Raw genomic sequence first — 16929 nt, forward strand, 5'->3', positions numbered from 1 at the left:
ATATCCAAGGTAAAATGATCAAAGTGCTGTTTTAGTAATGGAATATAACACTGTAGATACATTCTACTCCCTTACTGTATATTAAGTAAGAAGAGAGTCAAGAAAAACACCTGCTCAACATGGCAAACCTGCATAATCAGTGGCAGAGCTAGTATTATGACCTAGATCTCCTGACCTGTAATCAGTGGTCTTTTCATTTGGGCAATAAGATGTAAAAAATACCAACATGTCAATATACAAAGATGATAAATAATTCTAACACTTACACAATGCCAAGAAAGCATGCTTCGAGGCCATAAGAACTAGCACTCTCCGGAGGATATCCTTATTAATAATGTAGTTCTTTATGTGGTAGGTATGGTGCTCCACACAAAATGTTAACAATTCCAATACAAGTGCCAATAGTTGGGCAGTCTGAAAATCATCTAAAAGAAACAAAACACAACTAATTATATTTAATGACTAACATTTTTCCTTCTAAAATGTAAGAACTCAAATTCTAATCAAGTAAAATCTCTTCTATTAACCTAAATATATTAACTTTAGGGAGGAGGAAATTAGCATTTACTGAACGCCTAACATGTGCCAGGAATGGTGCTTTACTTTTTTTTAATTTAATTTTAACAACCCTATAGGAAACTGTTTCACATTATGAGCCTATTAACTAACTAGACCCAAGTTGGAAAAGTTAGTAAGGCAGAGTTATGATACAAATCTAGAGTATCTGCCTTATTCCAAAATTCAAGGACCCTCTACCAGGTATCTTAGCATGTTCTCCAACAGATATAGCATATGAGGTTTTGCCAGACACCGTGTCATCTTTGGTGCAATTACTCTCTCTCCCTGTTCCCTTGATTCCAGTGTGTTTTGTGCCTCCTTTACTACTTGTAACGAGTCTATACTGAATTATAATCATTGACTTATCTTTACTCCTCACTAGGCAGCAAGCCTCTGAAAGGCTTTTTTTCATTCTCCCACATTTAGATTATAACAGTCCTTCACAAAATCACAATGAGTTCTCATCTTAATAAAGGTTGGAGGAATAGAACATGTGGTTTGGAAAGAAGCCTCAAGCTTTACCTAATATGAATAAAGCAGGTAAGAAAAACGGACATTCACATTTCATGGACTTGATTCTGGAGTTACACAAAAAGTAAATTTAACTTGTGTTTTATGTGAGTGCTATAATTATGCTATATTAAGAATTCAAGGCTGGGCGTGGTGGCTCACACCTATAATCCCAGCACTTTGGGAGGCCAAGGTGGGCAGATCACTTGAGGCCAGGAGTTTGAGACCAGCCCGGCCAACATGGTGAAAACCCTGCCTCTACTATAAATATAAAAATTAGCCAGGCATGGTGGCAGGCGCCTGTAATCCCAGTTACTCAGAAGGCTGGGGCAGGAGAATTGCTCGAACCTGGGAGGCAGAGGTTGCAGTGAGCCGAGATCCTGCCACCACACTCCAGCCTGGGCAACAGAGCAAGATTCTGTCTCCAAAAAAAAAAAAAAAAAAAAAAAATTCAAATAACAAAATAATGTATTTACTCCTAAAGCTTAAATAAGCAATTTCTGAATGTAGACCTAAAACTACCTCCTAAATTAAACACATGCACACTAAAGCTCTAATGAATATAATGCAAAAATAACAAACCTTAACATATCTTCAATATAAATAAAAGTAGCTTAATATTGTGCAAAAATCCTAGCTCTGTCTATACATCTGGAGTACAAATATTTTAAAATGAATTTTTTCATAGCTACTGCCTTCTATTTATATTTCACCAGTGTAGATGCAAACTGAATACAAATATTGTTCAACAAAAAATTATCTTATTTCTTTTACATGTTTCTGTTATCTGATTACAGTACTTTCAGGGAAATTTTTTTTTTTTTTTTTTGAGTTGAAGTCTCACTCTGTCGCCCAGGCTGGATGGAGTGCAGTGGCGCGACCTTGGCTCACTGCAAGCTCCGCCTCCTGGGTTCATGCCATTCTCCTGACTCAGCCTCCCCAGTAGCTGGGACCACAAGGCACCTGCCACCACGCCCAGCTAAATTTTTTTTGTATTTTTTTAGTAGAGATGGGGTTTCACCGTGTTAGCCAGGATGGTCTCGATCTCCTGACCTCATGATCCGCTTGCCTTGGCCTCCCAAAGTGCTGGGATTACAGGCCTTTTAGGGACATTTTTGTCATGAACCTTTCTTTTCAAAATACATCATTAATTCTCCAGGTTGCTTTTGATAAAAACAACCAACCAACCAACCAACCAACCAACCAACCAATTATTAAGACCTCTATGTTAAACTGATGGTTTGAACTTTTAAAGACTACTACTTTTTAAAAGGTGTGTCCTCCCAGCCTCTACCTCCCACTAACTGCCTCCGAAAAAGATTGACTTAACACCAACTTTGAATTCAGCATTCAAGAACAGAGAACTTAACTACCAACCTGAATTATCTTACCTTTACTAGGTTTGTCTTCTGTTGTATTTGCTAGTAAAGGAGCAGTGAGAACATGCATACAGTGCTTGTAGAAGAAACCCAGAAATTCAGTCTTTTCTGTTTTCTAAGGAAACAAGAACAATTCCATGAACTTTAACTGCACTGGTTCCTACCAGCAATAAATAATATACTAGCTATGAAAAAGAGGGGAAATGCTCATGGCTTACATTGGCAGTGGCTAGCATGTTCTCTGGGTCAACTAAAGTTCGAAGCAGGCCCATAAGCTGGACTGCTCCTCCAAGTTCAGGATCTGTATCACAAATCATATGTTCTATAATGAGGTTGATGAGCAAAATATCCTGGAGAGAAAAATAGACATACTCAGGATCACTTATTATGAGAGAACAGAAAAAGCAAAAACTAAGACACATACCACAGCATTATACCTAGGCTCTAGCTGTTTTGTTAACTGCAAAGTGAAATGTTTAACTCAGTTATCTGACAGGACATATGACAGTGTTTCATTCCCTAAAGTGTGGTACAGGGACATAGCCCTAAATAGAAATTTCTTGTCTATTATCTTTAAATTCCTCTGAATAAAGCAAAAGCAAAGTTTTAGTTTGGTGATAAGATATCTTTACAACCTTCTAATAATGTAATCTACCTTTTGAAGAAAGCCAGTGGGTTTTATGACCATAGCTTTAAGAGTAAGAATATTTAGGTAGGATTTAGAACATCATTCTACTTTCGTTGCTTTTGTTTTTATTTTATTTTTTTGAGACGGAGTTTGCCTCTTGTTGCCCAGGCTGGAGTGCAATGGCACGATCTCGGCTTACTACAACCTCCACCTCCCGGGTTCAAGCGATTCTCCTGCCTCAGCCTCCCTAGTAGCTGGGATTACAGGCATGCACCACCATGCCCGGCTAATTTTGTATTTTTAGTGGAGACGTGGTTTCTCCATGATCGTCAGGCTAGTCTTCAACTCCCTACCTCAGGTGATCCGCCTGCCTCAGCCTCCCAAAGTGCTGGGATTACAGGCGTGAGCCACCGTGCCCGGTCTATTGCTTTTATTATTATAGAGTCCTTCTATTTATGGCCAATGATGTATGTTCTCCATTTGTAAAAGTGATATAAAATTTCCTTTTAAAATAAATTTAGGAAAAAATTATCTGAATGTCTGAAATTGGAGAAAATGAGACTATGGTATTTAGAGAGTGCAGAGAACAAATGGATTATACACATTCTAAATATCAAAGAAAAGAGATGGCTGGTTTTCCTGAGGTCCTATTATGACTGGTATTCCTCACCTAAGTAGTAAATAAGATTGAGAGGGATTCAGTGAGAAAATCCCTGCTCTTGCCTATGTGTATGCAAAGGCAGGATGGACAAGGGATAGAGAAAATGCAGACAGTAGACGGAAATGATGATTAAGAAGAGTGGGAATCAAGAGTCCTAGTGACTGAAATGTTATTCTGTTGCAAAACAGGAAAAAAAAAAAAAAAAGTCCTACTGTGTGTATTTTGAGGTATATCAATACATGTTCATATGTTCAGCTCATGGGTTAATGGGACCAACAATAGCCTTTATTTTCAATAATACAGATACTTTGGTTCTCAAAGAATTTTTTTTTTTTTTGAGATGGGGTCTGGCTTCGTCACCCAGACTGGAGTGCAGTGGAGCAATCATAGCTCACTGCAGAGTCAAACTCCTGGTCTTAAGAGACTCTTCCTTCTCATCCTCCTGAGTATCTGGGACTATAGTGCATGCCACGATATCTAAGTTTTAAAAATTAATTTTGTACTAAAGGAGGGTCTTGCTATGTTGCTGAGGCTGATGTTAATATTTTATAAAAGAAAAACATGACACAACAGTTCAAACTGGTGCTTTTTTGCACCTATCCTGCACTATAAAAATAAAAACTTAAACATAGCAGTTACATGGCATTCCATTTCCTTTTGACATCACAATACATTAAATAGGATCTTTTCAAAAAGTAAGACAGTCTATTTTCTTATTTCGTAAAAATACCACAGGCTGGAATTCTAAACAGATTTTTTTTTTTTTTTCCTTAGGGGATCTTTATTCCCCTCCTCCCTTAAGAAGGACCTGAGAGCAGGTCCTTCTTACTCATCCTTACGTAAAAAGTTGCTTCCAAATTGTTATGGGGGAAGCAGGAAAAAATCAGAATCATTGGTTCAATTATTTTAAAATAAAGGAGAGCACACACATTTAGTGCTCTCACATGTCACGCACTATGTGATCCGGGCGCACCCTTCACATTACCAGGATATATTCTCTATTACTTTAAAATCTGGTATATCTCAGATGCTAACGTGAGTGTTTGTGAACAACGTAACAGCTTGTTCTCTATGGCTAGGCAGTAAAGAAACAGGACCCTTCATATTTTAAGGGACTGTGCTACATTTCTTCATTCTTGACGATTTTGAGAATCTACCCTAAAGTCAATGTTTTCCTAGGTAACTTACTCTTAATTCCCCAGATACAAGAATTGATTAAATGATTTAAAAAAGACAACATAGCAAGCTGACTTCAGAATTAAAACAAAACAAAACAAAACAAAACAAAAAACTGACATGAATATTTTAAAAGGCAATTTAAATGAACATAAATAATTGCTGTAGGACAAATTGATAAACTGAGACAGGAACCAATTTAGGGGAACAATAAGCCGTCTGATATTATGGCTACACTTTTCCCAAACAGCAACAATTAAATCTTAAAAGTGAATAATAAAAACAGTTATAGCTTCCTATGTATAAATACTTACTATTAGTACAAATAATATTTACCTTGCTGGTTATTTTTTGCTCTGTTAACTTCTTACTTACATCATCATTCTGTTGTGCCTCCTGCATGACAAACTCTCGTACCATGGATGGATTATATTCAACCAAGTATGAGAATATATCAGTAGCAGCACTTCGCACCTGTGTATCATCCATGCCCTGCAGACAAATAACATTTATTTTTCCTGTAATTATAAAAATACGGAACCTATAGCTATGTAAATATCCAAACCTAACAAAACATATGAAAAAACTGCAATGTAAAAGAAAGGTCAAAGAAATTCTTCTGCACATAAAACTCTTATTGTACGGATAAAATTATACTTTCTAAATCATTTATTTGTTTGCCTATTTTAACATTTCAGCTAATAAGCTGCAAAGCTGACAAATTATCATTACATTATGGAAAATTCCTTTACTGCATTCTTTCAATACTGTGTGAAAACTGTCTAATATTGGAATTTTACAGCTTCTTTAACTTAATGAACTACGCAGCTAATTTCAAATATTGGCTATAATAGAATATTTGCATGTAGCATTAAAAATATTAATTTTGGGATTAAAAAATGGTAATTAAAAATGAGGAGACACAAAACTTACAAGGATGACTTCTAAAGCTGGTAATATGCCCATGTTTGACAAAGTCTTGAAAAAAGCATCTCTGTTTTGAGGCTGTAGCGTTTGGGAAAACGCACAAAATTCTTTTAAAAAGTTAACCTGAAATTAGAAAATAGGATAAGTGATATAAAAAGTTTATTTTATTTGTTTATTTATTGAGACGGAGTCTTGCTCTTGTTGCCGACGCTGGAGTGCAATGGCACGATCTTGGCTCACTGCAACCTCCACCTCCCGAGTTCAAGCGATTCTCCTGCCTCAGCCTTCTGAGTAGCTAGGATTACAGGTGCCCGCCACCATGCTTGGCTAATTTTTGTACTTTTTAGTAGAGACGGGGTTTCGCCATGTTCGCCAGGCTGGTCTCAAACTCCTGACCTCGTGATCCACCCACCTCGGCCTCCCGAAGTGCTGGGATTACAGGCGTGAGCCACCAAGCCCGGCCAGTTGTTTTATTTTTATGCCTTTCGTAGTATCTAATTTCTTACCAATTCCTGTCTTTTTTCCTCATCTGTTGCTTCATCTGTTAGTTGTGCAAACAAATCTGTCAGAAATTTTTCATCTTCCTGTGAAACGAAGGACAAATGCAATTATGTTAATGCTAAGATTGTCCTAAAATATAATTTGAGGAATGCTTTAATATACACAGCAATAACTATAAAAAGGAAAGGTGGTATTGGCAATGTTGTCTTTTCTTTCTTTTTTTTTTTTTTTAACAGAAGGAAAAACCACACTATTAAAGTATAAAATTTTGTCAAGGCTCTATTTTCTAAGCCTATATAAAGGTCAGGTAGTAAATATTTTGAGCTTTGCGGCCCATGTGATCTCTACTACGAGTACTCAACCCTGCTCCAGTAATATGAAAGTAGTCACAGACAACTGGAAATGAATGGATATGGCTGTATTTCAATAAAATATTACTTACAAAAATAGCAGGACCAACACTTGCTGACCCCCCACTTTCATAGGTTTTATAACCTTATTAACTTTTAAAAGGTAGGTTCTACAACCTCTCAAATGAGAATGAAAATGAAGACAAAGCTACTTTAGTGTTTTAAAGATACAGAGAATGTCTCAATTATTTAAAAAGCAAAATTTAGAACTTTTTGTTTTACTTCCTCATTTTATAATTGAGACTTGGATTTTAAAATTTACCCAAGCCCAATTAAGGTGGCAGAGCCTTCATGATTGTCCGGTCAATGTTTCTCATCACTATTTTTTCATCAAGATCTTGGCTTTTGTTTTGTTTTGCTTTTTGAGACAGAGTCTTGCTCTGTCACCCAGGTAGAGCACAGTGGTGCCATCTTGGCTCACTGCAACCTCCACCTCCCAGGTTAAAGCAATTCTCCTGTCTCAGTCTCCTTAGCAGCTGGGACTACAGGCACACACCACTACGCCCAGCTAATTTTTGTACTTGTAGCAGAGATGGGGTTTTGTCATGTTGGCCAGTCTGGTCTTGAACTCCTGGCCTCAAGCAATCCACTGGCCTGGGCCTCCTGAAGTGCTGGGATTACGCACATGAACCACCATGCTCGACCAAGATTTTATTTTAATTACTACCTCAGCTAGTGGAAGTAGATTCAATACCACTTAAGCCCTAGACATGCCTCACTCTAAATACACATACACATGGATGTATATACAAGCTCCCACTAGATTACTGGCTCCACATTCACTGTTGTGAGTGCTCCAGAAAAATCTTCTGTGGCACTAAGTTAGTTTGGTTATTCCCACCTTTACTTTTTCTAAAATGAACAAATAGGTCATACCTCATTAATATGATCTTGACCATGTTTGCTACCCAAATGGCATCCAATTTCAAGACACATCTCCAATATACTATATTCTACCAAATGGGTATCAAATGGTTAAAAAAGACATTCTCTGAACTGCTGCAGTTGGGGGTACAGAAATAGAGAAAATAAGAATGTTTATGGTACTACAAAGGAAGCAGTCAATGTTAAGAGGGTGTGATATTTATTTTGTGTGCATGGGGCTATACAAAGTGGGCAGGAACCTGCATTAAACTGTACCTCAATCACTTCTTGCCAAAACATTTGTAAAATGCTACAGCCTTCACAGCAGCACTTTGGATAGAAGTGTCCAGCATCAAGAGAAACAGATGTATTGGCAGCCAGTATTTTACAAAGCACATTACAGGGAAGCAAAGATTTAACAACTTGAAATTATTCATACTTAATGAATAAAACTGGCATTTTACATGTATGAAGACCAAGAAAACACAGAAGTGACAAATCCCCACATAACAAAAACAGAACCATATGGAGCTAAAGAAAAGGATCAGGAGAACTCAGTATTTTAGTTCATACTTTTCCTTTTTTTGCCTATCACTGGCTAATATTTTAGAAATACAAAATTTTCTAAACAGGAACAGACATGATTAAACATACTGCTTTATATGTAATGTGTGCTACCAGGCAGCTCTTACTACATTTATTGTCTTCCTTTCTATACTTAACAAATTCAGGTTTCAAATAAATTTTACTTATACACCTGAGGTAAAGTCTTAAAAGATCTTCCAAGTCATATTACACTTATCTGCAGCGGTGCGACCTTGGCTTAATGCAACCTCTGCCTACCAGGTGCAAATGATTCTCCTGTCTCAGCCTCTGGAGTAACTGGGATTACAGGCATGTGCCTCTGCATCCTGGATTCAAGCGATTCTCCTGCCTCATTCTCCTGAGCAGCTGGGATTACAGGTGTCCACCATCACGCCTGGCTAATTTTTGTATTTTTAGTAGAGACGAGGTTTTGCCATGTTGGTCAGGCTGGTCTCGAACTCCCGACCTCAAGTGATCCACCCACCTCAGTCTCCCAAAGACCTATTATTCTTACAATACCATAGGCATCAAAGAATAAAAAACAACGTGTGTGTATGTGTGTACGGGTGCAAATAACAATTCTTTCTTTGTACTACACAAACTTATTTTTTTGTTGTTGAGATAGGGTCTCACTCTGTTGCTCAGGCTTGAGTGCGGTGGCATGATCACTGCTCACTGCAGACTCAAACTCCTGGGCTCAAGTGATTCTCCCAACTCAGCCTCCCACGTGGCTGGGATTATAGGCATGCATCACCATACCTGGCTAATTTAAAAAAAAAAAATCTTTTTTGAGACGGAATTTCACTCCTGTTGCCCAGGCTAGAGTGCAATGGTGTGATCTCAGCTCACTGCAACCTCCGCCTCACAGATTCAAATGATTCTCTCGCCTCAGCCTCCCGAGTCTGGGATTACAGGCGTCCACCATCACGTCTAGCTAATTGTTGTATTTTTAGTAGAGACGGGGTTTTGCCATGTTGGCCAGGCTAGTCTTGAACTCTTGACCTCAGGTGATCCACCCGCCTTGGCCTCCCAAAGTGCTGGGATTGTAGGCGTGAGCTACCGCATCCAGCCCCAGGCTAGTCTTTAACTTCTGGGTTCAATCGATCCTCCTGCCTTGGCTTCCCAAAGTGGTGGGATTACAGGTATAAGCCACTAGGCCCAGCCTATGTAAACTTCTATTTCAGTTAGAATAGACCAATTCACACACTGGGATGACACAGTAAGAGCTTTTCTAACTTTGGAGGTGTTACAAACGCAAATTATTGTCTAGCTCTCAGAGACTTTGACTCAGGTTTTGTGCAGAATTCATGATACTGCACCCTAGGGCACTGTGATGCAAACACCCTAAAACACCAGATCAGAGAGATTGGGCATACTATAAGAAAAAAAAATCTACATTTTAATAAGCAATTATCAATAGACACTTAAAAAATTCCCATGAATCTTACATCATATTAAACACTTTCTTTACATGCCTGACCTCAGTTAATTTTCAGACAACTTTACAGGGTAGGCATTAATGTCACCATCCTTCAGATGGGGAAACTGAAGCTTTAAGAAGTTAAGGCCGCCCAACTCACATAGCTACTGTTATTAAGTGACAGACGGAGCTGAAACTCAAATTCACATGGGTTTAACTCACCCACAGGCACACCCCTTAGCAAAACGTGGCTTTTGGTAGGGATACATGCAGTTGTAATTTGCCTCCTCTGCTACATTCCCTAGACCCTGAAACTGGACTTTTACCGTATCATTATCTGGGAATTTTACAAATTCGTTTTAAATTTTATTTTTTTGGTAGAGACAGGCCATAGCGCCCGGCCCACAATTCTCATTAGAATTTATATTCTGTGTTTGGTGACATTTCTCTTGGCTTTGTGCTTCACTCTCCCCTCTTCCAATCTGTTCTATTCTATGCATAATTCATAGAGTAATAATCCCAAAGTTCAGCATTCAACCATTTCATTAGTATTATCCTCCTATAGTTGAGTACGGTGGCTCACAACTGTCATCCCAACACTGCGAGGCTAAGGTGGGAGAATTGCTTGAAGCCAGGAGTTTGAGACCAGCCTGGGCAACAAAGTGAGATCCATTCTTTACAAAAAAATTTTTTAAAGGTGGCTATGGTAGCATGCATCTGTAGTCTTAGCTAATTGGAAGGCTGAGGTGGGAGGATGGCTCAAGCCCAGGAGTTCAAGGTTGCAATAAGCTATGGCTGTGCCACTGCACTCCAGCCTGGGCAACAGAGCAAGACCCCAACTTAAAAAAAAAAAAAATCAGGCTGGGCCCAGTGGCTCACACCTGTAATCCCAGCACTTTGGGAGGCCAGGGCAGGCAGACTGCTTGAGCTCAGAGGTTTGAGGCCAGCCTGGGCAGTATGACAAACTCCATCTCTACAAAAAATACAAAAATTGGCTGGGGGTGGTGGTGCACACCTGTGGTCCCAGCTACTCAGGAGGCTGCGGTGGGAGGATTGTTTCAGCCAGGGAAGTGGAGGTGGAGGTTGCAGTCGCTGAGACTGCATTATTGCCCTACAGCCTGGGTGACAGAGCAAGACCCTGTATCCAAAAAAGCATCCCCTCATACCATTTCTTCAAACTACATTTGTCACACTTACCTCTCCTACCCCAGATAGAGTAACCTTCTGGTCTCGTATTATTATTGTATATTATAATCTCTTAAAATATCTCACAATACTTAACTTTATACATTAACAAAATCAAAACTCAATGTATGTATTTAAAAGGAGCAAACTGTTTTCGCTGCATCCCTTGAAGTATGAAAAAAGGAATGATCTAACTCACCTGCAACATGCCAACAATCTCTACCTTATTGAAAAAGATAAAAGAGTGAAGTGTTGATAACATGTTTTCTTCAAAGACCGAAGGAGTTGGTAGAACCATATCTTGTATATACTGAACTCTGTATGTCTGATGAATTTTTTGTTTCAGCTCAGGATCTGATATGGGAATCACTTCTTTAAACTTGGCTGTTTTTGTTAGAAATTCCCTGTGTTTTCGTGGTTGTGATAAAGCAGGATCATATTCTAAACATCCAATGACGTCCATTATACATTCTTCAGAGAACATAACTTCAAAAAGAGCAGTTCGATTCAAGAGAAAGATGCCTTTGATAATTTCATACAAGTGGTGCAGTCCTTCAATATTTTCCAAATCTTCACACACATGAAAAAGCTCCAGGAGCTTTTTAATATAACCCTCATTTTCTAGTGCCAGTGCAAGTTTTTCACGACGAAGAGGTGAAGGTAAAGATGATGCCACAAGTTCTGCAATTTCTTCAAGGCGACTTAATTCACAAGATGGCAATTCTAAGCCTGGCGATGACATATCATCAAAACGCTCCTCTTCAGATTCATCCACAAGGTCCTGAGTGATGTCCACGGAAGGGTCCTTTCCTTGAACCTATGAAAAAAAATTTAATTGCTGACAAAATAGATAACAGGTGACCAGCAAACCTAAATGCTACTCTAAGATGAATACTAGAAATGTTGTAAGAAACCTATAATGATCATTTTCAAGACAAAACTGCCTACTTTTCTACATTACATTTCTCCAAATACGTATACTTTCAATTTTAAGGAAGTTAGTCAAAGTTCAAAAACAGAATGAGCTTCCCTATAAAGTATGAGGTCTGCTGGCAAGAACAACTTTCTAGGACAGGCTAAACTAAGTGAGACTGTTACGAAACAGCCCTCTGCAGACCCACAACATAGAAGCCTGATGCTAAAACAGCCACTAACATCTCATATCCCTGGCCCTCTTTTCCAGCAGACCAAGGCAAGTCTCAGAAACAGTCCTAGGACTGTGCTAAAGGATAGCTGCCACCACCAAACTCTTCAATATTTAACTCTGAGGTGAAGACCAAATAAACACCAAATATCATAATGTTATGATCACAGAAAATATATATAATTATAAGCAAAAAGGAAAATATTTAACATCAATTGATTGTAGAAACCAAGGGCCAAAGAGCATGAACAAACTGGCTTTGGACCAAAGTGAGTCACTGATTTGCTATAAATACTGACAGCCCAAACACAGGATTTTAAAAACACTAGGCAGAATACAAGTGTACCTACATAAAAATGAAGCCACATATAAAGTAAATACAACCTATATGTAGTAGAGTTATTCCCAAAAAAGGTCTGCTGAAGGTTAAGTAACCAAACCACGAAAATATTTTCCTTTCTACACACCCTAACCTGTAGCCTTCATGATCCCTCTAGGAGCCCGAAAATCTGTCATAAAACCTAATTTTATGCCACTGGAGGGGCTCTTATTATAAAAAGGTAACTTATATTGACTACATTTTAAAGTAAGGCATTTTTTTTGGTAACAAAAGGTCAAGGATAAACTTTGAAATGAAACAAATTTTGTTATCTTGGCCCTAGAATTTGGGACAGTGACCACTAAAGCAAGTAAAAGGCCAAGTAGAATGGTAAAGCGATGAAAAAAATTAGACCTTATATGAAAAAGCCAAGAAGCTTAAATTGCTTAGCGTAATGAACAGATGCACTGATAGATACTAGAAAAGATGACGACCTGGAATACTTTTCTGGAAATGTGCTGCAAGGTGATATGGTCTTGACCTCAACCAAGTGGACAGCAGCACTGAAAGGAGGCAAGTCACATTCATGGCTTGTACCTGCATGGTCTCACAGTGGCTCTGAATTTGTTAATTATGTAAGCTCTCATTATAGTTTTAAGTTCCTGATACCCAAACTATGACTTTATCCACAGAAAAATGTTAGATTTTGATTAGCAAACCAAATGAAAAGAGAGGAGTGCCCTTATTATATTAAGAATGCCATCTTTTTGAGTTGAGCAAATTGGTGAACATGGTTCAAGAAATAGAAAAACATTTACTATCTCAGAGAGCAAAATGTAATGACTTTCTTGGATCTAGAAAATGATTGAGAAGTTCAGACAGAACCCATAAAAAGAGTGACTGAGAAATGACACCTTGAACATAAACTGTAAAAGTTGAAAGGGAGTATCAGAAAAGAATATTAAAGCAGCTAGTGATAAAATTATTAAGATGATGAAAAACTTTATGACATTAAAGACCAAACAAAGGTAAAGATCAGACAATATTAAAGGAGAGCCAGGCATGACAATGACAGAGTGAGTTCAGGTTTGAGTTACACATTGGCATAAAGGAAGACTGTATCCAGAGTGGAAGTGTTTGATTCAGAAAGATGAAAGAGAGGAGAACAAGATTTGTCTGAATAACAGATGCTATTAACATAGCCTGAACTCATTAATGTCACCTCTCTCTCTTTGGGATAACTCTACAAGACAAAATCTAGAGAAATATGCTATAAATATAATTGTTGGATGGAAAGCAAAGAAAAACTAAAAAGATGGATGGTATTCAGATATAAATGTTAGTCCTTTCATGTTTCAGAGAAGGAAAGGGACAGCTTAACAGACAGGTTAATTTATGAAAAGCACAGTGAAGTATAACATATTCTTGAAATAAATTCCATTAAGTCAAGGAAAAACTGTGCTAACGACACTATATCTTCTATGAATGCTATAGCTGTCAAACTTTAGGGTGCATCAGAATCACCAAAAGCAGGGGGCGACAAACCATAGCCAAATTTGGTCTGCCACCTGTTTTTGTAAATAAAAGTTTTACTAGAAGACAGCCCCTCCATTCATTTATGTGCTGTCTATGACTATTTCCGAACTAGAACAGCAGAGGTGACCTAGCTGTGACAGAGACTATATGGCCTGCAAAGCCTTAAATATTTACCATCTTGTTTTTTACAGAGAAAAGTCTGGCCTATAGGGCTTGTGAAAACAGAATTCCTAAGAAAGGATTTTAAAAAACAATTATTGGACCCTACTTGCAGTTTTTGATCCAGTAGGTCTGGGGTCGGCGGGAGGGGTGCTAGTCTCAGAATTTGCATTTCTATCAGTTCCCAGGTCATGCTTGCGCTGCTGGTTTGAGGGCCACATTCAAAGGAATTAAGGAATCTGGTGAAGATTATTCTCTAGATAAAGTAAACATGGAGATGGAGAAACCTTCTCTAGAAAGAAATGGCCTAAGAAGTGTATAACAAGAGCCAACAGCATTAGCTACTAGAGCACATACAAATGCAAATTCACAAAAGATTGTGATTATGTCACTAGGGAAACTCCAGAATAAATTAAGAACATTCGAGCCTAGAGCCACGGTAAGGCTGAATAGTCAGTCAACAGCCATACTGCTCAAGACAAGTACAAGGGTGGGTTTTCTTTCAAAAGCCACAAGAAGTTATGAACAAAGAGTGATGTAATCAGACTTGCATTTTTAAAAAGATCACCTAATCGCTCTAGCTAAAATGTTGATTTAGGAAGATCAGTCAAGACAAAACCAATAAACCAGGCAAGAAATGATGGTGGCTTGGAAAACTACAAAAGTAAAAATGAAGATAAGCCAATGGATCTAGATTTATTATCGAGGGACTGAATGGATAAAAGCGATGATGGAAGGATAAACATGATCCACAAGTTTCTGATTTCAGCAACTGGATGGCACTTAGAAGGAGATGGGATAGATATATGTGAGAAGATTATGTTTGGTTTTGGAGTACTAAATTTGAGATGCTAGTGAACACGAAAGGAGAAAGTTTCAAAAAGGCAGGTGGATATAAAACACTGGAGTTCAGCAAAGGTATGAGCTAGAGAGTTTAGTGTCAATAAATTATACCTTCCTTTAAATCAAGTTCAAAGACAGCAGTGAATTTAAAAGATCAATTTGAAATTTATTTAAACTCTTGGGCATTAGTTGAAAGCATGGCAAAAAACTAAACACTTAAAGAAAGCATGTTGATTTTTTTATTTAAAAAATTACCTGACATATTTTCTCCCAAATTTCATCACATCCAGCTTTTTCTTGAAAGCTAAGGGCCAAGTCATAATTTTCTGCTTCAGACCACACAATCAGAGTGTCCTTTGGAGACATAAAAGGAGTCTGAATGATTAACATACACTATCACAAACGAAAATGAACAAACAAAAGGAAATAAAACTGTGCTCATTTTTACTTTTTGCAACACTAATACTGGCAATTATCAATGTCTTTCTTTTTCAAAACAATGAGTTTTTACACTTCACTTCCCCCAATCTATAAAATAAAAATAATGTTTCCTTAAGGACAACTTAAACCAATATATGAAATATATTCTTTTCATGCATTGCAAAAGATAAAAACAAAACATTATACCAATTATACCAACGCTATCCAAGCATACTGACTTACATTTTATGCTGTCATTAAAATGTCCAAAGAGGAAATCTAAGCATAAAATAGCTAGGGCATGTTAGGACGATAGGGTTAATAAAACTCCTTCTCTCTTCCCTCTATTGTCAGCAGGTGTTTTTCACCAGGGGCCTCTGAGGTCCATGAAGCCCTTGAAATTATTGGCTACATTTGTAGTACGTGAGCATTTACCTATACATAGGTTTTTTTTTTTTTTTTTTTAAACTTAGCAAAGTGCTATGGTTCAAGAAGCAGCAAACTCCTAGCACCTACCACCCTTTCATTCCTATTCAGAACTTCTTAGTTTTATTTTTTGTAGAGATGGAGGTCTTGTCATGTTGCCTAGGCTGGTCTTGAACTCCTGGCCTTGGGCCCTCCCGCCTTGGCCTCCCAAAGCACTGGGATTACAGGAATGAGCCACAGTGCCTGGCCATCTAGACAGAACTTTAATGAAAATTTAATGAACAGTTCAACAGTTTTTCTTAAGATGTAATCTCAGCAAGACACTGCACATACAATACTTACTGAGACCATTTTATATTCCTCATAGTACCAAGAGCATATATTCTACAATATGCATGGTATAATAAAAATATTTGGCTGGGCGTGGTGGCTCACGCCTGTAATCCCAGCACTTTGGGAGGCTGAGGTGGGCGGTGGTCAGGAGTTTGAGGCCAGCCTGCCTAACACAGTGAAACCCCATCTCTACTAAAAATACAAAAATTAGCCGGGCATGTGCCTGTAATCCCAGCCACTCGGGAGACTGAGGCAGGAGAACTGCTTGAACCCAGGAGGCGGAGGTTGCAGTGAGCTGAGACTGCCCCACTGCACTCCAGCCTGGGCAACAGGAGCAAAACTCTGTCTCCCAAAAAAAAAAAAAAAAAAAAAAAATAGTCAAAATATTTATAAGGCCTAATATATCCTTTTGGCAGGGTGCGGTGGCTCATGCCTCTAATCACAGCACTTTGGGAGGCCAAGGCAGGCGGATCACCTGAGGTCAGGAGTTCAAGACCAGCCTGGCCAACATGGTAAAGCCCCGTCTCTACTAAAAATACAAAAAAATTTTAGCCGGGCATGATGGCGGATGCCTGTAATCCCAGCTACATGGGAGGCTGATGTGGGAGAGTCACTTGAACCCGGGAGGCAGAGGCTGCAGTGAGCTGAGATCGTGCCACTGCACTCCAGCCTGGGTGACAGAGTGAGTCCGTCTCAAAAAAAAAAAAAAAAAATCCTTTCAAATCTTACTGGCAATAAATAAATATACATACTATCTGATAGCAATCAACCATTTCAAAAAAGGATCCTCTCATTGAGAGCAATCTATAAACCATCTCATACAAGAAATACTGAATGGTACTAGGGAGAGTTACATTTAATGGCTAACTTCAAAATCTGAAGGGCTATGTCACTCAAGTGTTTTTTTCAAGCTGGTACAAAGAGAATTTAGAAGAGTAAAGTTAG

General features: G+C 38.4%; 1 protein-coding gene across 10 annotated transcripts in view; it reads right to left on the reverse strand.

Annotated features, from left to right (window-relative positions):
- PPP4R3A (protein phosphatase 4 regulatory subunit 3A) overlaps positions 1-16929 on the reverse strand; it is a 53359-nt gene that overhangs the window by 12956 nt on the left and 23474 nt on the right. For 5 of the 10 annotated variants that reach the window (XM_054665792.2, XM_063793079.1, XM_063793075.1 and 2 more), the window contains exons 4-11: positions 15061-15159; positions 11004-11621; positions 6346-6423; positions 5846-5962; positions 5249-5404; positions 2666-2797; positions 2460-2562; positions 267-425 (exon numbers count right to left, since the gene is read on the reverse strand). In XM_054665792.2, coding sequence (XP_054521767.1) covers positions 267-425; positions 2460-2562; positions 2666-2797; positions 5249-5404; positions 5846-5962; positions 6346-6423; positions 11004-11621; positions 15061-15159 — 1462 coding nt within the window. The remainder of the gene's footprint in view (positions 1-266; positions 426-2459; positions 2563-2665; positions 2798-5248; positions 5405-5845; positions 5963-6345; positions 6424-11003; positions 11622-15060; positions 15160-16929) is intronic. The other 5 variants (XM_054665793.2, XM_063793082.1, XM_063793076.1 and 2 more) reach the window with 1 other exon arrangement.

This window comes from Pan troglodytes, chromosome 15 (genome assembly GCF_028858775.2).
Source record: "Pan troglodytes isolate AG18354 chromosome 15, NHGRI_mPanTro3-v2.0_pri, whole genome shotgun sequence".
Lineage (NCBI taxonomy): Eukaryota > Metazoa > Chordata > Mammalia > Primates > Hominidae > Pan > Pan troglodytes.